The following is a 12,073-nucleotide window of genomic DNA, read 5'->3' as shown; positions in this document are numbered from 1 at the left end:
CTTTACCAACACACAGGGGGGGGAGCGTCGGTCAGGGGAGATCTGTTTCTCGACAGAGTAGTCGCTTGCCCTTGTGTGTCACATTATAGTGTGTTATCACGTCAAGGATAATTGGAAGTGTGGGGGGGAATACCAAACGCGGATACCGAGGGCAAAAGGATGCTAAAGGAAAACAGACAAAAGCCGAGCCCAGTATTCAAGCTGCATGCACAGAAGTAGCACAATTTGGTACATGATCACAATTCTAAGTGCAATATAATCCCACTACAGGATCAAATACGGTGTCTTTATATATACTGGAAGGTGTATTAAGATTAAACTCATCTTGTCAGGAAAGAAGGTACAGAATGGAAATGGTGTACATTAAGCAAATCCATCCGCACAGTTAGGTTTAAATGCATAATAAACACTGAAGGTTTAATGATAGGTTTAAAAGACATTATTAGTTTTGTTAATTTTTACATACAGAAACAAACTCTAAAGACTCATAATGGATCAGGTATTTAGTGTCAGACTGCTTTTTACATTCATATTTGGCTGCCGTTTTTGTCACGTTGATCAAAAACTAGCGGTAGCTTTGAATAAACTGGGTAATTACTAATGTCAACATGAAAGGACATTGTGTTTGTGGTCTTGTATTATTGTCGGAATGCAAAAAACGGAGAGCTGACAGGGTGTTTAATAATTCAAATTTGCACTATTTGTTGTTTTTCTATGTGCTAACCCATCCTCCATGAATACATTACAGTATTCGTTCTGCAATCTATCTTTTTTTAAGGTAGCCTTACTACATTGTTATCCATAGATTATTAATTAACTAATAGGAACAGGATCTTTAAATATTGCACTACCCGAGTGAAATGATATGCAATCCCCTGAAAATACCATCTTATATAACTACTTTGGAAGCATCCCAAATGGGAGCAACCGCTAGCAGCTTGTTATAATTGCTCTACAAGATGCAAGCAAGGTTTTTAACAAGCCTAAATATGTCTTGCTCACTTAAAAACCTACTGCAGGCCAAAACATCTCAGGCATCAGACAGGAAGGGTAAAGCGACGTTGGAGGGTGTCTGTCCAACAAAAAAAAAAAAAATTGCAAGGTAGAGCCAGACTAAAGCTCTGCAGGGTATTTGCCGACTGTAACAACAATAAAACAATAGCAGCATTGCTAAAGCTCAACCTGGACCTGGACATATCTTAAAATTAACATAAAAGAGTCTGATATAACTGTGAAGCAGCAGTGCATGCATGGTGCTGCTCTATGATAATGAAGCCTGGTAGTGCTGCTCCTCCAGGACTCTGCCCACACACTGTCTGTGCGTACGAGTTAAAAGGGAAAAGCATAAATACAAGGCTTAGGGTACAAAAAAGAGAGAGAGAGGAAGAGGAAGAATTAAGTGTTCCACATGACCGGCTCCGACACCTCCACTGTCAATTCGGCTTAGCACAAAAAGGCGTCAGAAAAATGCTGCTCAAAGCTTGTGAGATGGTTCCATGATGGCTCCATTTTCCAGGAGAATCTGAGGCTGATGAGACAATGGCAGAACAACACTCAGCACTATTTTTAAGATAGTCTCCGCTGCTGGGGTTATGAAATGCAGGCTTTACATTGCTCAAAATTGTGGAACAACACTGCCCCCTTCTGGTCTGGACATACAACAACTGTTAAATACGAGTAATGTAAATTTGTGGATTATTTGCTTGCATTTGATCATAATACATGATTTGATATGTTTTTTGTTGTTTATTGTTTTTTATTCTTTTTTTTTTGTATTTCAGAATTATTAAACATTGCTGAAATAATAGGCTGAAAGAGACTCTCAAATGAAGTTCAACCTGAAAAAATCCTTAAGGGTAAGTTCTTCATTAAGTTAGTCAATTTTTTTTATTACGGCTTTCATAACAAGCAGATAAAAACTGAATTCTATTAAAACGATAAAATATACTTGACTAACAGTTGCCTAAGGGTGACCAGTGTTCCATAACTGAAATAAATCATAGAGCAAGCTCTATTAAATTATGAGATAGTGGGTGTGTGGAAAAAAAAGCTTTTAAGATCAAATGTAACCTGGAAAAACCTTCTCAAATACATTTTTTATCGGTTATTTTATAAAAAGAACCCCGCCACGGAATCTCCCACCTGCTGGTGAACAAATCTCCATCCTGCTACAAAACCTTTAAATAATTGAGTGAACATTGTCCTAGTGACACATTAAATTGAGCTCGTACAGAACAGCGTATAGTCAAGAGACAAGATAACTCTGAAAAATGCTCAAAACAGATATTTACTTCTGTAGCTCTGTTCACGGCCATTTCTCTCCTCCAGAAAGTGACCTGAGTGCAGGTAAAGAGGTATTCAGGAAAAAGCGAAGTCTTTATTTGTAACTTCATCAAAAATGAATGCGTGCCACTGAGGAAAATGCAGTGTACTCGCCCATGCTATTTCTCACACCGGACAGGAGATCTACATGTAAAAATAAACGCACATTCACCTCAAACTGCCAGCTTTAGTAATGCACTTTTACTCACACTTTGTGGATTTTTTTCCCCATGGTTTATCACACATTTCATATCCTTCCTCAGGCACTGATAAGTGAGACAAGTGCAACTCGTATCATCTACCCTTCATTACTAGCACAGCAGGAATCACAGTTCCTATTCATCCTTTTTTTCTGGGTCATAGAGGAAAGAAGAGAGAGAGGTTTTCGAGCTCTAGGACACGTCTCATCTTGTTCTGTCTAGACTGATCAGCTCAACTTTGCCCACTACAGCAAATCTTGTGATTCCCATTCATTTGGTCACCTTTCTCTGACGCTAATCCCAACCACACTGACCTGCTTAAGTGAAGCTGTGAGGTAACAATGAGGCGAGCAAATCTGCCTATTTTTTTCTTCTTCTTTCTTTCTTTTTTTTTTTTTTACTACGTGCATGCCTGATATGCAAATAAATGCAGTGACATGCTCCCCAAATCTTATCGGATCATCATTTCTCATAGTGACAATGGATTTTCTAGCCTGAATTTGTTCTTGATTCACATGAGTTCAGATAAACGGCTGATCAAGGAAAAGAAAGTGAGTTTTACTGTCAGCAGTTCTTTGTCCAATGCTTCAACTTTCTATACTGACTAAGAAGTTATTTCAATAAAAGCAAAGACTTCTTTTTGTATAATTTCATTGTCGTTCCTTGTTATCAACTGGAGTACCTCAGTGAGAGAAAAAAGAAAGGAAAGTTAAACAGAGCAGCTTTGTCTCAGTTAATGTGCTGAGTGTGTCTCTCTGTAGATGGCAGGAGGAGGGTACGATGGAGTTGCTGGGTCCCACAGGGGTTCACTGCGCAGCCAGTGACTCAGCACTGACAGATACAGTGACTAACAGATTTAATCTGTGACACAAACAGTAGAGACAAAGAGAGGGCAAGATGAGCGAAGACGACGAAGAAGATCGCAGTGACAGCAGGTAAACAGTGAGTGGAAAGAGGTCAGTTTTACAATCTGTGATGAGTTTAGATTCCAGATCTGAGCCAGCTCTTTTTTTTTTCTCTGTTCAGAGGAAATAAATTTAACAAAATTAATCTAAAGGAAGAGGGTAGCTAAAATCAAATGATGTTTTTATGTCTTTTTTTCACTTACCAGATCCCTTCAGTATTATATTGTCTTTATTTTAGATGTTAAGAGCACTTAATTATAGTTGGGATCGGCTTGAGCCAAAACTGCATTAAAAAAATTCCCCTTAGAGCATATCAAATAATGAGATAAAGATCAAACATGCATCTTTCTCAGGTCATGATTCAGAAGGTGTGGGATTACGTGTTCCACTAGATGGTACTGTAGCCTCTCTTTCTCTAACAAGCGCAGTCCCTCCAGTTTCTCCCAAAGCTCAGGAACTGACACGTCAGAGTTACTTTAAGTCCAAAAGTATTCATCATATGAAAGTGATGACGGTCATAACGACATAAAAGAAAAAGGACAAATCATGTTTTGCTTTACAGAATGTACATGTGCTTCCACATTCAGATGTCTGAAATCTATTCACGATGGCAGTCTAATAAGAGAGGCAGAATCTAATTGTTCTATCAGATAGAAAGCTTTAGGATTGGAGAGGTTGGAGTTGTGGTATGACATGAAGATATATGGTTATGTCATTGAAGAAAGAAAAGACACTTTCTTAGATTTAGCCGTTCTTTTGGGTAGTATGTTGTATGTAGTATGTTTGGATAGTTATCACAAAGTACCATGTAAACACAGAAACCAATTACAACAATCTCAACCTTGTAATTTGCATCTGATATGGCTGAATGTCTTCGACAAAAGTCAGATTAACAGCCAAACAGAAAAGTTAACTTTAACTCAACTTAGAAATTGTGTGATATATATTCTTTGTGGTTTACTGTGTGTACTTTGTTTCCGAACACAAAGTTCTAACTTGATCTGGACACATCAACACATTGATTACTGCAAACAGCTCATCCATTGTCCTTTTTCTCATTTGTTAAATTTTGGCAAAAAAAAAGAAAGAATGAGCTCACATATTGTCCATCCATATGTTCATTAGTTCCCGACACTCACGACACAATAATGAGCCAAAACACAAGCCAAACACACAGATTGTATTCATTCATATTCATTACCACAATACACGACCATTTAGATTTGTATGTTTGGATAATTTCACATGTAGACAAACTGGCAAACGTATGGTTTTGTCGATGGATGTTAGAGTGGATTATGCAGCAGGAGAGGTTTGATAAGTCCCCATGTCTCAAGGTTAACAAATGTGACCAAATAACCAACCAAGCTGACCAATTGTTCAGACAGTAACAATGAACCTTAGGTATTTTAATGGCTTCCTTTTACCCGAACAAAATGTCAAAGACAAATCTGCTAAATCATGCAAATCCTTACATCCATGGAGCTTTAACAGGAAATAGTTTGAGCTCGATGGTTGGTAAAACCAATCTTTGTTTGACAGTAGTCAAACAAAGATCGAATAGGAAGCAATATGTTTTGTCTCAGTTGACATTTATTGACTTACCCATTAAGATCTACAGGATATAGATGCTAGAACCTAGCTTTGGTGGGGAGTATTTGATACTATAAAAAAAGTTTTCTTTTGACTGACCGTCCTGTTGTCAGGAAATGAATCCTTTCAACATGGAATGAGTTACAGCTTCCTGTCAGAGGTGCAGAGACCAGCCTGGGGACCTGGTAATTGGTTAGTGTTGATCCTGTGATATACAATATTATCGATTACCGCCTAATAAATCTCATCTTGCGGGTGTTCCTGTGTGGCGGAGGCTTCGGTGTTGTTGGGGGACGAGTTGAATGAATGATCACCATAGAGCAGAGGAGATGGATAATGCTGAGAGAGAGCTTTTTCATGGTAATAAAGAGTCCTGGCGTGAATGAACGAGGGACCCCGCAGCTCAAGCCTCTTTCTGTTGATAATGCTGTATAGATTTTTCATTTGTTTAAGTAGGATATATCATATGCAGGAAATACAACATTAGCTGCTGTCAATAGAAACTAAACAGACTGCTTCCACGACCAACAGCAATCAATCACATCCTTAAGCTTTAGAAATTTCCCATGGATGAATAAGTATTATAGAAGGTAAATCATATCAATATTGCATGCTTAGACATTTCATGTTTACTTTATCACACGTGCTCAATTAATTAAAAACCTTCCACTTTTGAAATGTGCCAAAGATTTTATTGATGCCTTATATCCTTTTAACAAGCCCTCTGTGTATCAAATACATATTTAATGATTAGAACTGTCTCTGAGTCTAAGCACTTGTAGAGCTTAAGCTCTGCAAAGAAATATTGACTTATTGTTCTAATAGCTCGGTGCATTTACAAGGGCCCATCCAATAATCTCTAAACACTTCATTAGAGATGACAAATGGCCATGTGGTTAACAATTCAACTGAAGTGCACAAGACTAACACTTTATTGGGACAGTACAAGAGCTGTGTATAGTTCATGAGATACTGAGCCTCCAAACACTGTCCTATAGCTGGTAGTCTGTACACTATGTGCACTAATGTATTTTATTATAGCTTTTACTAAGTGTAAGTGTAAATGAAGAAATTCATTTAGAAAGATACGTTTTTATTATGATTCTAATGAAACCAACTCTAGCCCAAACGCTCAAATCGATTGAGTTTGTTGGAAATTGTTCGTCAGACTAGAATCTTTGAGACAAAGTTTGTATTTTTTTGTATATTAGTCTAAATGAAACTAAAGTCTAGCTAACGCTACGTAAATATTAGGGACAACTATAGGCAGGCCATGGTTCAGTGCAGACTTGGGTTTTTTGGTTTGATTCAGTTCTCACGGCCACTTTTGTTGGAATTTTTTTCTTTTTGTTTGTTTTGCTTTTTTTTGGGGGGGGGGGGGGGTTATTTCATTCTCTGAAGTTTAAGGCAATTCTTACAAGAACAACAAGACGTTGGTCTTTAATTATTGGACATAAATTCACTCATCCCAAAAAATGGACTCACTGTCACACCCAAACAGAGCTAAATTGGTGAGAAATAAAATGACTCTACGGAAAACAGAAGAAATGCTTTTAACCACCAGTTTCCAGGTACTTTTTCCAACTTTGGATACCATACCAAATGATTCATTATTGTGTAAAGATTAATCGTGAGGTAGTTAAAAATCGATTCAAAAAGTGTCATGGTTCACATTGATAGTCTGAAAAACATATTGCAGAAATGTCGTGAGCATCAGCAGCTGTAGAGCAGAGTCAGTTGGTTGTATAAAGCAGGCGTTGTCATGGCAGCTGTGGAGGCCAAACCATACTAACAAGCACATTTGTAGCTTCACTCACCCAAAGAAGTGTAAGAGCCAAAGAGATTTCAAGGTGCAATGGTGTTTTCATGAAAAAATTAAAGGAGTCATAATTTGTCTTCAGTTTCATTAGGTAAAATAAATCGTATCGTGAATCTAGTATCGTAAATTGTATTATTCGAGCATTGGTGAGTGCTAATTAGTTAAGATTAGCTAGATAGCATTAGCTAGCAATAGTATCAGGATTGTATTAGCTGTGGTGTTCTAATTTGAGTTAAAAGCAGGAATATCACGATTTTATCAATACTATTTTTGATGTCAGGATGTCAGGGGATGCTGGTGGTCTAATTGCATTCATCCACAAACGTCCTCCTTTCTGTTTTCTTCTTTTTTTATTTATTAAATTCTGTAGAAGAAAATTTTGGGCTTGTCTCCTCGTCGGTTAGTTTAACACATTAACCAGCATTTGAAAAACTGAAACATAAAACACGTAAAAAACCTAGGGGGAAATTGAGACCAGTAACTTCTCAGTAGTGTACAGTGGTAGAGAGTCTTTCTTGCAAAGACATAAATATATAAACACTAGATGACACAAGCAGGATTTCGCCAGCATAGCTCAACGGCGGCCATCTTACCACAGGCAACTGCGATCCTGCATTCTACAGTAGCTGATGAAAGTGAGTCATCAGCTACTTAAACAAGCTTAAACAAACAAAACAAAAAAAACTTTAACTCCATGAAATGTTGACGGATTTACAAACGGTTTGCCCCATTACAAACCTTATTATTCGTAGGTGCGACACAGGATGCTTGTACATATTGAAATTTCAGCTTTTGCTTTCGAAACACAATTCAATTGTGCAACATAGTCGTGTCCCGCCTACTCATGCAAGTTATCAAGGCTAAAACAACTAACAAGAATTTTTTAAAGGCTCCGACGAAACCAATTTTTTTACGACAACCTCATTTTTTGTCTAAATTACTGTCTTTTTGGATGTTGTTGTATTTATTAGCCGTCTAACTTGGCTTAGAGACGAAGCTCCTGTGGGTACACCTTGTAGCTACATTACAAAGTTGCCCCAGACATTTTACCTCAGCCATATCTATAACCTATATCTTGTCTACATGTTTCAGCTGTTCTTTTTTGTTTACTTTAGGGAGTTGGCAAGAGAATATGGACCATGACCAGAAACACGCTGGTTAGTGTGGTTGGATACCAAAAAAACCCCCTCAGGGAATGGATTGTACAATATTCAATATCTCTGTGAATTGAATCCACCCATGTGTCTATGGTTCCATCCCCCTCACTTCCCCCTGCTGTGTGTGTTTGTCTGTTTTTGAGTGTTGTTGCAACTGGACACCTGGGGGCCACGGGCTCTATTAGTAATTATTTAACTATCTATTGATCTACCTTTTGTTTTTAATTGAGTTAATCTTTTTCAGGATACAGTCCCAAAAATCGTTTAGCTTTTATAATGTTTTAAAAACAAATTTCAAAGACTTTTTTTTCAGTAACTTTTCACAACTACATAAAAAGGGATTCCATAAATGAGGAAACTAATGTTCAAGAAGAAGTGAAAATAAAAAATTTGCTGGGTTGGATTTTATTGCTGGTGGGCCAGTTATGTCTTACAGGTTTGATCTGGGTGTTGTTTTCTTCTTTGTTTGGGTGCAGATTTTGTATTATCCTGTATTGCGTTTATGTGGTCTTTACCTCTAAATACAAAATAAAAAAACCTTGAAGCCTCATCTCTAAACAACTCCTAGTTCATAGAAGGGGGATACATAGAGGTAACATGATACTGATGTTTATATCTAAAATAAATATGTAGGCTATATTTCACTGTTATGTATTTAGTTATAATTATACTAAGTTACTAATGTAACAATTAAATGTTTTATATATAAATAATGATTTAATATGGCTGCCTTGTGTGTGGCCATTGCTTTAGCTATCTGCTTCATATTTATGAAAGACCATGGTTAAAATTATGCCCAGAGTATGCAGGAACATACATATCCAACCATATACTTGACAAGTATGTCTCTGACGTTTATAACGAATCAAACCATTGTAAAATTGTGTACCATTAACATCAACGTAATGAGCAGGGTCAGCTGCCTGTAGTAAGATGGCCGCCACTTTTTGAGGTCGCTCCCCATTGACTAACAGCAAGAGTAAGTCATCTAGTGCTTATGTACGTTTATGGTGTCGTTATCCATCTTTTCACACAGACTTTTACGTCATGTCTCTGAGGCAAAGCAACAGAGACTGCTATGTGACGCTATAACATGTACATGGTACATGTAGTTCAACGGAATATCGCAATATCATCAAAAAAGAGGGAGAAAAACATACTGAAGAATAGAAAGGTTAATATCATACATCAGCACTCCCTCTCATTTTGAGGTAAATTCTCCTGATTATAACTCAGTTAAAGCTAATATGAACTCTTGTTTTCATTTTTTAGAACTTCAAATGTTTTTAAACAATGTTATCACACATGGTATTAAGACTGTCATTCAATACTCTGAAACTGTTCAATAGGATACAATTTAATACGATTTAGTCTAAGTTGTTTTTATGATTAATAGTGTGACACATACTGAAGCTTGAAAAATCTACAACTACTGAAACGGTGCCACTCGCCAAAGTATTTGTGCAATTAATTGTGCCTGCAAATTCAAGTAATTGAAAACAAGAAATTATTTCCAGCATGAGCCTCCAGAGCCCCCTGTTGTAACAGATGGCTGATGACACTCAGGCTTTGTCTATTAATAATTACAGCCTATGAGTCTATACGTCTGACGGAGCAGCATCAGTGTTTTGCCATGTAGGGTTGGTAGAGAAAGTCAACAGCTGTTAAATAAATTAGTTAAATTAATTATTAATATTTTTTAGTTAAATAATTTCACATCACACTGAAAATAAATTTGTCCACAAGTGAACGAATCAGAATTCATACCAGGAAGAAGAAAACAGTAACTTTCTGAGACACAAAGTAAAGTCTACAACTTCTGAGTACAAAACAAGAACATTTGTACATGAGTTTAATTAAACAATAATACTTGAAGTAAAAAGTGGCACTGTTTTTATTGGCCTCTTTGGAGCAGACTGCCTGTACATTAAAGCTCAAGGTCCCAGGTCACCGTAATGGACTGAGTGCTGCTGTCTCATTTCTCTCACTGCTCTCACCATTCAACTTGGAAAAACAAACTTTGATGGAAAAAGTTCTGTCAACAGTTATTACTTTTTGGATGTAATTTCAGATAAAGACGCAATATGAGTTGGATTCTTCCCAAATTGACTGTCATGTCATACTATAATGTGAGGGATTGAACTACCTTGAAAGCTGCAAAAGACAGTCGCTGGCTAACCATACATATACATTAAACTGCTGCATGTACACTAATATTAGTTTATATGCATTGAAGAGCTGTGCTGAGAGGAGGATGCCTTAAGAGAGATACTGAGACACTTAAAAATTGCTGCAATTTGACTGCTGGTTGGGAGGAAGATATCTAATGATAGCTTCTCCTGATGCAGGGCCTTTAGTTTACATAAATATGCAAAAGTTATTAGAAATGTGAATTTCCCACTGAGTTAATCAGTGAAATGTATTCTGCTGAAATGTTCTTTCAGCTGTTACCTGCTCGCTGCTGGGGATCAGTTTGTCATGACTGTTTGTGAGCAGTCTGGTTGTAGAGGTCTTTAGTGTGATTGCATGTGTAGCTGCATGACGTCACGCCCTCGCACGCGCTGCACCTCGAGCGGTTCATTGTTGGATCAGAGTGGAGAACAGTCCCGATCAAACGGCGGTGTTTTTTTATTGTCTTTGCACCTGGGAAACGGAATGTATTCTCACAGTTTATGGGATGCTATTTTTTTAAAAACTCTCTTCGCACCTTTGATGGACATTTTGAAGTAAATTAAATATTTATTAGGTAGGTCTGAAGGTTTTTAATGCGCCTGTAAAGTTTTGGATGTGCCACACCCGGTGCTGTCCGAGTGACGGAGCAGCAGCACAGAGGAGTGGAAATGTGTCTCACTTGTATTTCATGACCGTCAAACAATACAATCCATAACTCCGGTGGGAGGCTCGCACGGTTTGGTCTATCACTGCTGGACTCATGTGGAGACTTACGATGTTCCCTGTTGGATGCACAGGATGCTTCCACACGTCTCACTCCACATGCCAGCAGAAGGACAGCGGATGTCTGTGAAGTTCGCTTGACATTTTCTCTGAATCCCCGAAAAGACCCGTTTATCTTCCTTAAAGCGCCATGATTTTAATAACTTTTGTTTTTATCCTGTCCTTCCCGGGTAAGTGACACTTGTATCTTTTGAATTGTTATGTCAAAGCTACAATGTTAATTTTTTTATTTTTTTTAAATTGCACCTGTTTCAGCATGAGGCAGTGGAGAAAGGTGCACACCTTAAAAAAAAAAAAAAAAAAAAAGCTGTTGATTTGTTTTATTTGTTACTAATTGGTTAGGCACAATTTCACACAATCAGAAAGTTTTACTAATTCCCAATGCATCTTCATGTATTCATTTGAAACATTACACTAGCTGTCATAATTATATTATTACAGCTGACTGAACGTTAGCCTGTTGTTGTGCGTAACACATTGTCGACAAATTAGTTTCCATCATGCTCACTAATGTATCCGACTTCCTCCTTTCCCAGACTCCGTGTTCACCTTGAGGGGTGACAGCACCTCTCCCTCCCGCTCCCCTCGTCTGGACTGCGTGAAGGCCAGTGAACAATGTCTGAAGGAGTACAGCTGCAGCACCAAATACCGGACCATGAGGCAGTGCGTGGCGGGGAGGGAGAGCAACTTCAGCGCGGTGACCGGCACCGAGGCGCAGGGCGAGTGTCGCAGCGCTATAGACGCCATGAAGCAGAGCACGCTGAACAACTGCAGGTGTAGGAGAGGCATGAAGAAGGAGAAGAACTGCCTCAGGATCTTCTGGAGCATATTCCAGAGTTTACAGGGTATGCACCCAGTCACAGCAAACTATATAATATTACAAGCCCAAGACGTTAATAAACCCATTGAAAAAGTAGGTGTATGAACCTGTTATAGGTTATTTATGTTATTGGAAGATAGGGATCATTGTAGTTTTGAGAAAATATCAACAATGTTGATTTATGTCAGATACATTGGTATCAGAATGAGTGTCCAATATTCTCTAAAGTTTGATCATGGGAAGCCTGTCACGATCAGCTATCAGGTCTGGTGTATTGGTGAGTGAGCCAGTGAGTATGACAT

The 12,073-nt window shown here is 38.0% G+C and overlaps 1 protein-coding gene across 2 annotated transcripts in view; it reads left to right on the top strand.

Annotated features, from left to right (window-relative positions):
* Nucleotides 1-12,073, top strand: part of gfra1b (gdnf family receptor alpha 1b) — a 74,433-nt gene that overhangs the window by 37,390 nt on the left and 24,970 nt on the right. The window contains exons 1-2 of one of the 2 annotated variants that reach the window (XM_079333912.1): nucleotides 10,600-11,121; nucleotides 11,488-11,796. In XM_079333912.1, coding sequence (XP_079190038.1) covers nucleotides 11,082-11,121; nucleotides 11,488-11,796 — 349 coding nt within the window. In that variant the 5' untranslated portion in view covers nucleotides 10,600-11,081. Of the gene's footprint in view, nucleotides 1-10,599; nucleotides 11,122-11,487; nucleotides 11,797-12,073 lie in introns of those variants that run through there. The other variant, XM_079333913.1, reaches the window with a different exon arrangement.

This window comes from Symphodus melops (assembly GCF_947650265.1).
Source record: "Symphodus melops genome assembly, chromosome: 21".
Classification (NCBI taxonomy): domain Eukaryota; kingdom Metazoa; phylum Chordata; class Actinopteri; order Labriformes; family Labridae; genus Symphodus; species Symphodus melops.
This window is presented reverse-complemented; position numbering and strand designations above follow the sequence as displayed.